At 39.8% G+C, this 13,975-nt stretch overlaps 1 protein-coding gene across 3 annotated transcripts in view; it reads right to left on the bottom strand.

Moving 5' to 3' along the window:
• GLS (glutaminase) overlaps positions 1 to 13,975 on the bottom strand; it is a 73,371-nt gene that overhangs the window by 2,646 nt on the left and 56,750 nt on the right. For all 3 annotated transcript variants that reach the window (XM_034429582.2, XM_034429607.3, XM_087882116.1), the window contains 3 exons: positions 5,513 to 5,574; positions 3,428 to 3,504; positions 3,274 to 3,337 (listed from right to left, as the gene is read on the bottom strand). In XM_034429582.2, coding sequence (XP_034285473.2) covers positions 3,274 to 3,337; positions 3,428 to 3,504; positions 5,513 to 5,574 — 203 coding nt within the window. The remainder of the gene's footprint in view (positions 1 to 3,273; positions 3,338 to 3,427; positions 3,505 to 5,512; positions 5,575 to 13,975) is intronic.

Raw genomic sequence — 13,975 nt, 5'->3', positions numbered from 1 at the left:
TTTGATTCTGACCGGCTCAAGGTTGACTCAGCCTTCCATCCTTCCGAGGTCGGTAATAAGAGGAGCCAGATTGTTGGGGGCAGTAGGCTGACTCTGTAAACCGCTTAGAGAGGGCTATAAAGCACTGTGAAGTGGTATATAAGTCTAAGTGCTATTGCTACAGTATTTCCCAAAAAATAAGAGCCTGTCTTATATTTTTTTGAACCCCAAAATAAGCGCTTGGCCTTATTTTCAGGGGGGGGCTTATTATTTTGGGGCACGTGGAGCAAGACGGGGCTCCTCTTGCTGTCTTACCTGATTTCCCACTCTGTCACTCTAAACCTAACCAGAGGTAATGGTGGGGACGGGCTGTGCATGTGTTTAAATAGTTTCGGGGAGGGCTTATTTTCAGGGGGGGGGCTTATTTTAGTGCATGCACTCAAAAGCCCGACTGGGTTTATTATCAGGGGATGCTTATTTTCGGAGAAACAGGGTTTTACCAAACAATCCAGGTTGAAGCTAACTGGCGCTTTACTAGGCCTTTGATGTAAGCGACTTCTTACAGTGGGATGATTAATGGATACAATGGTAACAACCAAGAACAACTGGTTTTTCTGCCCTAAAGACAAAGCATGTGCTTTAACATGAGCTTTGTCTGTTGCTTGACTGGATTCCTCTGAATCTTATTCTACTGTCTATTAGTTGGTCCTGCTGCTTTATGGTCTTGACCCCTTGGAAAATCAAAGAACCCATTTGACTTAGCAAGCAGGAGAAATTACTCAGATTATTTCTCTACCCCAGATATCTATCGGGGTTTCAATGATATCATTGACTGTGAATGAAAAAGCCCCACAGCAGCCAAGAAAACTATCTGATTCTAATTTTGAGGGCAGCCTATTCTAACAGATTTACTAGCCAACCCCATACTGCCTTTCTAAAGCTAGATCACTGTCTTCCTCTCCTGGACAATGAAGCAAATCAACAATGTGGCCTGTCATTTGACAAGGCCAGATATTGCTACCAGAGTTTTAGACTAGATTTGGCATTTTTATCGATCTATCAAATCCTTCCCCAAAACCTGGGATAAAAGTATCATCGCAAGGATGTAAGCTGTTCCAGGTAAAGCTGATTTTGCAATGGACTGATGGGCATTTTGTCAGTGCCAATGGTGTTCAAGTGGTGCTTCAGATGATTTGGGATTGCACCCAAAGTGCCTATTACTTTTACTACCATCTTTGCTTTCTTTTGCCATAGTCATTCTACTTCTATTTGCAGGTCTTTGTACTTTGGGATTTTCTCCAGTTCTTTCTCTTTTCTTTTGATGTCTTTTGGTACTGCAACATCCACTATCTAGATTTCTTTTTTTGGGTCTTTCTTACCAACTATTATTAAATCTAGGGTACTTTTATTAATTGTTTTTGTAGCTTCGAATCATTGTCAACTCCTGGCAACTGTCTGGGCAAGTCCCTGCAGTTTTCTTAGCAAGGATTTTCAGAAGAGGTTTGTCATTGCCTGCTTCCTAGGACTGAGCGAGAAGAACTGGCCCAAAGTCACCCAGCTGGCCTTGTGCTTAAGGCAGGACTGGAACATAGTCTCCCAATTTCTAGCCTACACCACTATACCAAACTGGCTCCAGATATTATTTGGGATAGCTTAATGATTGTCATCCTATCCAGAAACCTCAGCTGGTTGGCTTCATGAAGACTACAATTGCCCAGAATTACTAGTCTTGGAAAATATCTGAGCTGGCATTCACTGTCTTTGCAAAAAAAACCAACACCTTAATTTATCCATATTTTGTATTTTTTGTAAAGAATAGGGACAGGAAGAATATTCTTAAATAGTAAATAGCAATTGAGCTTAAAATGGAAGCGTCTTAAAATACCTTGCCTTTCTAGGAAAATTATGGTATATAATTTGGAAGCAGGCATTTAAGAAATAGCTCCTGTTCATGGCTAAATAGAGAGACAGATGGGGGTGGGGGGGAAGTGAACTGCACCAGGCCTGAATATCCCACTGTACAATTCCCACTACTGATTAATTTTTGTTCCATCCAAAGTGGTGTTCTATCACCAACAGAAGTCTTACTATCACTTAATATGACCCAATTCTAAGGTCTCCAAGTTTGTTTCTTTTAACTCTATTTGCTAAATGAATTGATGCTAGACGAGACAGTTCCGTCTGCAGCAGTCTTGAAAAGCCATAAAACTAAAGGAGAAATTCAAATTAAAGTTAATGATTAATTTTTGTAAACCAAGAATGGTGTAAGTACACATACACATCTCAGGAATGTTAACTGTGAGGCATTCCAACTCAGTGTTTCATTTAGATGAACTTAAATCCAGTGAACTCAGGCGGTTAAGACTTGCCTCCTGTACTCAATAAAAATGGGGTAACTGTGTTGATTTGTAAGGAGAGGCATGTATGCTGACAAAATAATAATCTGGATCCGTGATGGCAAACCTATGGCACATGTGCCACAGGTGGCACACAGAGCCATATCGGTGGGCACGCAAGCTCAGCTTCAGCATGCATGCATGCGCCAGCCAGCTGATTTTTGGGCCTTTGGGGCCCACCGGAAGTCAGGAAACAGGCTGCTTTCAGCCTCCGGAGGGCCTCCATGGAGGGTCGGGAATTCCATTTTCACCCTCCCCAGGCTCCTAGAAAGGCTCTGGAGCCTGGGGAGAGTGAAAAATGGGCCTACCAGGCCCTCTGTGCAATCACGTGCTAAAAACGGGGGGAGCGCAGAGGGGCAGAGTGCATAAGATTATGGGTGTGGGCACGTGCGTGGGCGACCCTCCCCCCACGCTGCCCCGCCTTTGGCACGCGATGGCAAAAAGGTTAGCCATCACTGTACTATATTATCTGGGGGACTTTGGGGCAGTCACTCTCACTCAGCCCTAGAAGAGGGCAATTGCAAACCACTTTTGAGATCTTGCCAAGAAAACCGCAGGGACTTAATTGGCAGCCAACAGGAGTCAACACAAGCCCACATATGTACATACTGCATATTATTTTACTGTTGCCTTGATCCATTGACATCGCCCACCCCAAGGACTCTACATTTTGCTCTGCAAAGAAGCCCGATGCTTATTCCATTTCCACATCTTGACCTAGAAGATTTAATCGATGGCTAACGTAAAGGGGCAGAAGTTTCATTACATTTTGTGAAAAATATCAAAATTTTAGGGTATGAATTTCTTGGAACATACCGCTTATGAAGCCAGTGCTAGCGTGCATCACTTTTAATAAACTTAATTAATTCTCGACTATACCTTTCATGCAGATCCTCACCTGTCTTTGGGGAAAGGATTCACTTTGCAAGCTTCCAGCAAAAATTTAACTACCTCTACATGACCTAAAATACAAAGAGAGATAAGTGCATAAACTCATTATACTCCCCATACCAAATGTAACAGCTAGTTTAGATAGTATTCATGGTCCTAACCTTCTGCAGCTGCTACATGCAACGCTGTTCGAGAATCATAGTCTCTTTGTTCCATATCCATACCCGACAAGGCAAATCTGAAAAAATGGAAGGAGAAGAACCTAATCACAAATAACATTTGAGTTAAACTATCAGCTGCGCCTAAACATTTGGCCCAGCAAACACATCAGGATTGTTTAAAGCTGGTTGCCATGAGATGGAGCACTTGCCCACTAGGAAAAGAACTGCCACGTTGTCAGAGACAGCAAACAAACAAAAAATGTCAGGTGGGCATGGAGTGCACAGGATGCCAAGAAAATCTCTGTTTCCACCGGCCCCTTGGTGGGAACTGCATTGTAGCATGGTCCTCGGTCACAATATTTGGACTATTGTTCAGTCCTGATTAAAATTGGAAGTCTTCTTCACTCTTATGTTATGCTAGGACTCCAGGATTAGAATTATGCTTAACTATAATTGAGCTGGAATAGAGGAAAATTGAAGAACTGAATCAAGCATTGAATTAATTTTTTTAATGTAAATTTTAATGTAAATTTTAATTTGTTCTTAACCTGGGGTTTTAAATTTGTCTTGGGCTAAATTGATTTAATTCGATTTTACTTCTGCTCTTAAATTTTTGTATTCTATGTGTTTTATCTTGTGTCTGTTCACCGCCCTGAGTCCTTCGGGAGTAGGGCGGTATATAAATCAAATCAAATGAAATGAAATAAAATGAAATTTTAATTCTTCAGTGTAGTTCTCTCTTATGCTTTCTTTCCCCGTCACATTGCGTCTATCATCTATCTACAAATTCTCCTTTTTTCAAAGTGTCCTTTTGCTATCAAATCCTCTTTTTCTTTAACTAATAATGGCTTATCCAGCCATCAGACAGCCATATATAGAAAGACAGCTTAAAGGCATTTACTCTATTTGGAACTCAGCAAAATCTGAGGGCCTTGGGCAGACTGAGTCCACAGTAAGTTTCCAAGCATTCCAGAGCAACCAAGCAATCAATTTTTATTTATTTCAATCACTGGATAAGACAGAGGCAGCCTGATCAACTAAGGCGCTAAAATAAAGGCAGAACCACCATATCATTTTTACCATGGCCCATTTCCTTAGATTTTCCTCTGCTCTGACTGTTCTGCTCCTCAAATGTCCCACTTCACACCTCCAACTTCGAGCGCACTTGACATATATTTTGAACTGATTTCCCCACTAAACAAGCAGTCTATGGACAGCATATTGAGATAATATGTGGAAATGACCTTAGGAGACGGGGGGAAGAGCCACAACCAGAGTATGACCAGACAAGAAGCAGCTTAGCATGCAAAAGGAATGTGGGCATGGCAAACATCTCAGAAGGGACCCTCCCTAATTGTAAAAATGGGTGTGGGTGTGGGAGAGAGAGATGTATTTTGAGACTCACAGGATTCTGTTAATATAACCTTGCAATAAAGTAAAATTAGTCCATCTGGTTGTGCTTTCTGTCTAGGCTAAGGCTGACAGGATTCCTCCAAAGCAAGGCAGATCAAATCCAGACAGTGCTTGAATGGAAAAGCCCTAGGCAATTTGAGCAAGGTAGTAGATTGAGAAGGAAATTAAAATGCCCCAAAAATGCAAACAACTTCTGAACTGCTGCCAAGAAAATCAGCAGTGTATATGTGTGTGTGTGTGTGTCTGCTGTTAGCAGTAGTCAAGCTTGACTTGGAGAGTCTTTCTGTCTTCACAGTGGAGGAAAACTTTTGGGGAGCGGGAGAGATACATGGGCATGTTAAGAAATCGTAACTCCCTTTTGCAAGGGAACTGGGATAAAATAAAGTTTGTCCTATTTGTTTTGACCAATTGCTTGGATTAATCTTCTCCATGGGAAGAAAAGATTCTCTACTTCACTGAATCCGAATTTGGGAGGGAGGGCAGCAGGGAGGGGAAAGGAGCTGCTTTAATTCTGAGGAAAAAGGTCCCTTTGATTCCATATTTATTTTGAGAAGTGCACATGCACATATGAATTGAGAAAGCCTGATACATGCACACAGAATTACAGCAGACACACGTTTTATTTAAGTGTAAACGTCTCAAGCAAACATTTCCTTCTATGATTGGTTTTACCTTCTAAGGGCAGACACGTCTCCTGTATATGCAGCAAACAAAAGATTTATGACAGACTTCACCTGAAAGAAAGGAAAGAAAAAAAATATTTACCAAGTTATTGGCATAGGGGGAAAATGTGTGGGTGATAATGTCATCCCCAAAAGTTTGTGGCTTACATACTTATATTAAAAGGTGTGTCATTTTGCTATCATTCTATTTGTAACAGAAACTTCTGGTGTTGGGGCAGGGATTTGGGACAGGCTTTTGTGGTGGTGGGGAGATTTGAAAGGAGATACAGTATAACCATTGTGAGAAATGCCTAAAACCGTTCTGTCAACCTGATTGGGCCTTCAGGCCAATTTAGGGTTATACATATTCTACTATTGTTTTTGTACTGTTTTTATATTATTGTAAGCCGCTTTGAGTCGCCATGGACGAGTTGGCAGTAATATAAATTTTTCTAAAATAAATAAATATTTCAGAAAGACTGGACAACTTCAAAGCCACCCAACTGAGCTGTCCTCAAATTGCATTTAAAAGAGTGATACATTTCAAAAAGACCTCCTTGCATATACATAGATCATGGGTGTCCATCCTTTTGGCTTGCCTGGATCTCACTGAGTGAAGAGGAATTGTCCTGGGCCACATATAAAATAAACGCTTTCATCCATGTATATAAATCACATGATATTAAACGTTTATAATCTAGTGGGGTCACATTACTAGCTGTCCAGGGCAGTGGTGGGTTGCTCCCAGTTCAGACCGGTTCGCAAGAACCGGTAGTAAAACCGGCGGGAGGCTCTGCCCACCAACCCGGACGTCGTCAGGAAGCTTCTGTGCATGTGTGCATGTGGTCCCATTACAAACCGGTAGTAAAGGTAAGTAGAACCCACCCCTGGTCCAGGGCCTCATGCAGCCCATAGGCTGTGGGTTGGAAATGCCCAATATAGATGAACTTTGCCGTAATTCTATCTATTTCAGATACAGAGCTATGTATAAATTATACAAAGTAGTCATCCTTTCTACCTTCCCATAAATTTGAAAAAACAAAAGCCATTCACTCTTCAAATGCAAATTGTTTCTGGGACAGAATGTAAACTTTAGGTCTAGAGTTGGTTTTTCTTATGATGACAACTGATCTACTTAACTTTGGCCATTTTGTGCTTCAAAACAATTTTATGATCTAAATTATGACAATATTTTTCCTTTCACAAAATAAAATATTGTATGCAAGTAGAGCTCCCCACCCTCAGCAGCTATTCCCGTTCCTAGATAACATCCAGCGAGGGCCTGGGCATTAAAAAAAGAAAATCACATGCTGAATCACCAAATATCTTTAAATGATCTTGTGAGAGTTCATTAAGTTTTCTGAGAGCTTGCATAAGCCTGTGAAAATCAGGGGAGACCTTTGCTCCAGGTGAGAGATTTAAAAGCCCCATGCAGTATCAAAGTTGGAAAAATGGTCTTGTAGAACTTCTTTGCGAGGTCAGAAATATCTGCTTTATTCATTTTTTTTATCTCACTTTTTATTATTTTAAAAAATAACTCAAGGAAAGGAACATACCTAATCCTTCTCCCTCAATTTTCCTCACAACAACCACCACCCTGTGAGGTGGATTTGGTTGACAGTGACAGGCTCAAAGTCATCAGTCAGCTCTCATGTCAAAAGTGGGACTAGAACTCATGGTCTCCTGATTTCTCTCCTTCCCTATTGTGAAGCCTTGTCCTTAATGCCAGATCACTCTCTGCTTCTCTTTGCACAGACAAAGGGACAATCCCCTTCTCCATATACAGAGACATGAAGCCATCTAGACTGAGTGGAGGAGTTTGAGAACGAAAAAGGCCAATTTTTCTGTGATTGAGCTCACCTCCATTATTATATATTTAATAGAGTCTACTGTGGTTGTCAAAGAAACTCCAATAGTTTCCATGAAAATCATGATCATTCAAATAAGCAATATCTATTTGCTTAAATGTCTATGGAGATTCTCAGTCATCCAGGTCATGGTTGTCCCAAAGGTGCTTTTTCAATAGGCAACTGTTTTTTCTTTGAAGAGGTTTCACTTCTCATCCAAGAAGCTTCTTCAGTTGAATAAGCTTCTTGGATGAGAAGTGAAACGTCTTCAAAGAAAAAACAGTTGCCTATTGAAAAAGCACCTTTGGGACATCTCCCCCAATGTGGGGACAAGAGAGGCTGGAAGGAATTCTGTCCTAGACTTCCTTCTAATGACTTGGTTTTGGAGCTGGTCTTTTTTCTGGCATTTCTACAAAATGCTACATGATTGCTGTCAAATTGCCAGTTGTTATGGCCTGCATTCAGCTCCTATCATAAACAATTCGTAGCTCCTAAACAGCTCAGTTCTTTGTCTTATACCTCATATATTGAAGAATTTGCAACCATGAATGAGATCCAAGGATGTGGGAAATTACAGTCACTACCAAAATCAGATGTATTTGTAAACATGATTCAAAATGTGGCTTATTTATTTGCATGGGCGATAAAACAGTCCTTGACCATTTTCCTTAGATAGCCAAAGTCAATGAGAAATTAGTAGAGACATATGAGATAACAATACATTCACAAAGGTTTAGTGTTTCCCAGAAAGCAAGTTAATTAAAATAATCTTGGCCCAGTATTTCAACCTTTTCTAACCTTCTGGAATTGCAACCTAGTAGCTTCTTTACTTACATTGCTCAGAGAACAGAAGCTATAAAAAGCTGGAAGTTTTTATGAAACACGAATTTTATAGGAATCATCTCATCTAGGACATTTATAAAATAATGTTGAACAAACCCCTAAAGAAGAAATTCAAACCAACCCACAATACTAAAGGTGTTGTAAAAGTGTAAGCTATAAAAAGAGACAGGTTTTGAATAATATTATTTGAAAACTCAGGATTAAATTTTATAGAAATTGAATAAATAAATAAATTAGTCCCAGAATTAATGTTAATTAGTTCAACTGAAATGGCGCTCAGAAATGCATTTACCTCTCATAATCAGAATGCATACATGCACAGAAGAACCAAAACCATTGTCTGGCAGGCTACTTAAATTTGCAAGGGAATAACAGACAAAGGAGTTCAAAAAGATATGGGAAGTAAGACGTTAAACAAGAAATTGAGACAAACTGAGTTATTGAAGTATGATATACAAAGCCAATTATCAATCAGCAAGTTAATTTTTTTGCTTTTTCAATATATCTCTTCTTAATATTTCTATGATATAGTTACTGCACAGGTGTTTTTTGAAAAATTAATGGATGTTATAATTAGAAGATAGGTGGCGATATAAATATTTTAAATAAAACAGAATTAAATAAATAAGGCAGACTACAATTGATCCAAGAAAGCACTAGTTTTTCCTGTTACTTTCTTCCAAGAAGCTGCTCAGAAATTCTCAAATGAATGCAGTGGTACCTTGGTAGTCATTGTTAATTGGTTCCAGGAGGCATGACGAGTACTAAAAATGACGAGTATGAAACAAACCACATGACTTAATACATGACCTTTGTTTCAGCCGAAAAGGGTAGTGAGTCATGAGGCAGCCCACACCAGGGGTGAAATCCAGCAGGTTCTGACAGGTTCTGGAGAACTGGTAGCAGAAATTTTGAGTAGTTCGGAGAACCGGCAAATACCTCTGGCTGGCACCAGAGTGGGGTGGGAATGGAGATTTTGCAATGTCCTTCCCCCAGGAGTGGTGAGGGAATGGGGATTTTGCAGTATCCTTCCCCTGGAGTGGGGTGGGAATGGAGATTTTGCAGTATCCTTCCCCTGCCACGCCCACCAAGCCACACCATGCCCACCAAGCCATGCCCACAGAACCGGTAATAAAAATAATTGAATTTCACCACTGCACTGGCCCACACTGATAAGTTCTACCTTGCATGTCAACTATCAAATCTGATGACTTTTAAAGCAATCAAGTCTCAAGGTATGACTGTATTTTCTAATGTGGTCAGCTGGTCTTTATAATGTCCTTAGAACACACTTCCCTGTTGTGTTCAAAACTGAATTATCCCTTTCTTTTTCCCAATCTGAAGTTCTACATAGATAAAAAGAAATCCCTAGAATGGATTTGTCTTTCTTAAAGCTGAATCACTTTTCTAACAATTTAATGTCTGCCATCTCAGCCATTTAACCTTTGCTTTGCTTTCTTGCCAACTCCACTTTTGGCTCTTAGAAAATGTTCCAGTCCTTTAGATTTCAGATTAAACACAGAAACTAGATTTTCCATTTCATCACTCTGTCAAATGAAGGGAAGCAGAACAAATAAATGTCTGATTAGAGGAATTTATACTTATCTCACAGACTGGCATAGCATTCACTAGAATTTTCTTGATACAAAGGAATCCTAATCCATGCCAAATATTTAATATTAATAAGAAAGTGTGTTGTTCCTGAACATTAATTCTCTAAAAATTTATAATTTGTCCCGATTTACTAAATTCATTGAGCAAGCACATACTGTTGTTTTGGGCTGGGGCACCTTTGGGAATTCTGAAGGGATCTGGTGGCTGAGATTCCAAAATGGCTGCTGTGAGCGGCTTTACCTATTCACAAAACAATTGGGATTAAGCGTAGTGAATCACAACACCATTTATCAGAAGGCGAACTAGCTCCTCTGGAGCTCCCCAGCCACACAAGTGGGAAGAAGGTTTTGCAGGGAGGAATAGTCAAACAATGAAGATGATGGCCATGGCCATGCAGTCAGTTCTGACCCTGTTTAACGTATGTTGCATACACAATATATGTAAAAAAGAGGCAGGGTTTCAATTGTGGGGTTTCAGCTGCTTTCTTGACCTCTTCACAGAGGCTTATGAGCCACTTCTGTGGGTTCCAGAAGCATTCTTGTAAATCAACACAACGTTAAATTACTATTTTGTTTTGCAGACTCCAATTTCCTTTTTTTTTTTAAAAAAAGTACCGAAAGTCTCTTTTGGAAACTAAAGCCAAGCAGGACAAGAGAGCAGGCTGTAGCCTCACTTCATTTACCCTTAACTTTCTCTTTGGGCTACAAACCCAGGTAGAACAACTGGGGAAACAGAAACTGGCTCTAACTAAAACAGTGGCCTTTTTTTAAAGGCATCGCTTTCACAAAACCATCCTTGATTTCAGTGGCATATGAAGCCCACATCCCAATTCATTAGCTATCAAGTGATCTAATGAACTCCGTTGGGAGCAAGCAACCAAAAGTAGAAACTGCTTCAACAGCTGATGCCCTCTCAAGAACTTTGCACCTATTATTAACAGGAGATGCCTTTCATAATCCAGCTCAAAGTGGGATTAACTCAGATATGCAAAGAATAGATCCTATCCTTTCTGAGATGAATGTGTTTCCCGTGGAGTTGGACCAAAGGGTCGGCTATGAATATTCCACCTTTGTAATTAAGTCTCTCTGTCCCATAGTGAATAAAGGCAATCCCCAAGAATTCCAGGATATTAATGAGCAATACCATACCTACTTTGGGTTTCTTTAAAAAAAAAAAAAAAAGTCGGAAAGAATTTATCTTCCAGTGCATTTAATAACCTGGATTAAATTTCATCCGTAGAGTAGCTAAAAAAAAAAAACCTTGCTAGCCTAACATTCAGCTTCTTCATGCATGGATTTGTTTGCAATGCTACAAAGACTGGAAGAACAAAACAGGAAAACCTTTGCTGCCTGTTCATTGAAAACCAATGACTTCATCCAAAAGGCTTTTGGGGTCTATTTTTTTCCTCCATTGTTTCAATGGGCTGTCTAAAGCAGGGATTTACACACACTATCTCTTCATTCCTGGAATGTTTAGCTGGGGAAGCTGAATGAATGCTAAATCAGGAAAGGCTCCCGAGCCCTTTCAAGTGGTCTGGTGGGATTCTGACATTCTGCTGGCCTGGGGACATCTATTCAGAGACTCTCAATAAGGGCTGGGAGTCTGATTCTCCCCCCCTCAAATGTGCTAGATATCACTTTAAAATGCTGTGGGTTTTTTTTGGGGGGGGGGCTTTTATTTCTCATTGCTGGCTGCACTATTCAGGAGGAAATATTTTGGAAACAGACACTTCAGAATTTGTTGGAAATGTCTATAGAGGTTTTTTTTAAATAATTAGTTGGAAATTAAGTTTGTCTAGCATTTATCTGTCAGAAAATGAGAACAAGTTATTTAGCTCACTGTGGTTTTAATAAAGTTTTGAAAACAGAAAGCCAGTTGAAGAGATGCAGTAAAATCAGCCACAGTAGATTATAGAGCTATTTCTGGCCTTCAGTCCAATAAGATTAATGAAAGTAGAGCAGAATTTCTGGAAGCCAAGAATATCTGACAGGAAGATGAGATTGTAGCACTTTTGATTTCTAAATCTCTTGAATGTCCTGCTAGTTATTAAGGCCAGAAGATAGTAACATTTTTCTTGCTTGTTCCAAACTTCTCTTGAGAACTGATGAACTATTGATGATGAAAGGATGAAGATGATGTTTTAGAGGGACAAGCCCCTATTTATTTATGTAAAGAAGCTCCATCCTCAAGTGTGTCTGCCTCATCAGTTAGAATGAAAGCTGTTACTATTACATACTTCAGGAATCATATCATAGGAATTAATAGCCTATAGTACTTGAGACTTCTGCACAGGTTAGTCTTAAAACTTTGTTTGATCCAAGTGACTAGGGAAGTTCCTGTCTTCGCATAGCTCCCAGAGTAAGATCCCAGAGTTGGTCTCCTCTGGGTCCCATCAGCTAAACAATGCTGGCTGGTGGGCCCGCGGGGGAGGGCCTTCTCTGTGGCTGCCCAGCTCTCTGGAACCAGTTACCTCCTGAGGTCCGGACCATCCCCACTCTATTGGCCTTCCGAAAAGCGGTGAAGACCTGGCTTTTCCGGCAGGCCTGGGGCCATTGATCTCACGAGATCCGGCCATGAATGGCGTGAATGAGTTTTTAATGTTTTTAATGTTTTAAATTTTTAAATGTTTTTTTATAAGGATTTTTTAAAAATGTATTGTGAGTCGCCCTGAGTCTTCGGAGAGGGGCGGCATATAAATTGACTTAATTAAATTAAATTAATTAAATTATCCATATATACAATGGAAGAAGGCAAGGAGGTGACAGGTGAGCATTTCTGGTGGCCATTCCCCTTTTTTGGAATGGCTTATCCTCCAAGTCTGGCTTTTCCAGAGGGTCTTTGAAGTTTAAGCAGTTAAGTAAAATCTGGGTCATTAATAGTGATACAGTGCTGTTCTGTTATTGTTAATGTGATCCTCATTACATATACTCAGAATCATCAAGGGAAAAAAGTCAGGTTGAATTTCAAGGGTATCAACAATTGCCACTATTGATGCAAAATGTTGGCAGCCAAGAATAACTACAGTCATGGGAACTGTGGAAAAAATATTCTTGATTTTAATATCCAACAAGGGATCATAGTCTCTCAATCAGGTGTTCCAGAAAGATTTTCTCCCACCCCATTTTATTGACTGACATCTACTGATTTATCAAATTCAATTTCAGAAGGAATGTACACAGTCTTTCAAAATCAAAAGAAGCTGAAGCAGATTGATGCAGAAACTAAGTTTTTCCCTGAATGTCATTTTCTTAAGCTTTCCTAATGAATTTGTCTTCTGCAAAAAGCTCTCATTTTTCACTTAACTTGCTCTCTACCTTGTCTGGTTTTTCTTGTCCATCTAAAACAATCCTGCACAACATGAAAGAAAAAAGTGGGACACAATGACAAATTAAAAATAACTGTGGGTCACAAAGAATGGAGTACTGATCAGCTGTAGTGATGCTATAGTAGCAATGGAGCTGGCAGTGTTGTGTTGAGGCCTGGAGGAATTGGCAGTTTTTCAAGGCTGTAGATTCTTCTTGATAGTGCTGATGATTGGCAGCAGTGGATTTATTTTTTAAAGAGCACTAGTATGCCACACAAAGCTTCTTGGCAGGCCATGGTCTGTTATTTGGACAGACCAGATCTAGAGCTTTGACTATTGGAAGTCTAAGATCTCTATGGTTAGACTTTGCATTATGTTGCCTTGCAAACTGCTGATTGCAACTATTAAATAATATATCATTATTGGAGTGAATGCCTTTAGCTTCACATATTTTTCAATACATTACAATTTCAGTGTTTCCCAAACTTGGCTATTTTAAGATGCATGGACTTCAATTCCCAGAATTCCCCAACCAGTATGCCTGGTTGAGGAATTCTGGGAGTTGAAGTCCATACATCTTCAAAGGGTCAAGTTTGGGAAACACTGCATTACATTAATATAGTTTCAGTTTTGGACTCAGAAAGAAATTATGTTTTACAATCTAAAATACCCAACAACAGTGGTCATATATTGAGCATATTATACAAGCTGTCATAGTTGCTGTGTCTTCTAAGAAAACATTCCCTGGACACAAGGGAGTCCACTATTCAATCTGAATGGGTTCTTGTGTATTCTTGTGGTTTTATCTCTCAATATCGCCATCTTTATTGTTGTCTTAATTATCCATGATGATGATGTTATCCAT

Source organism: Pantherophis guttatus, chromosome 1 (assembly GCF_059756535.1).
Source record: "Pantherophis guttatus breed Tessera chromosome 1, ASM5975653v1, whole genome shotgun sequence".
In the NCBI taxonomy this organism is placed as follows: domain Eukaryota; kingdom Metazoa; phylum Chordata; class Lepidosauria; order Squamata; family Colubridae; genus Pantherophis; species Pantherophis guttatus.
The sequence above is the reverse complement of the archived record's forward strand: the minus strand, read 5'-3'. Positions and strand labels throughout refer to the sequence as shown.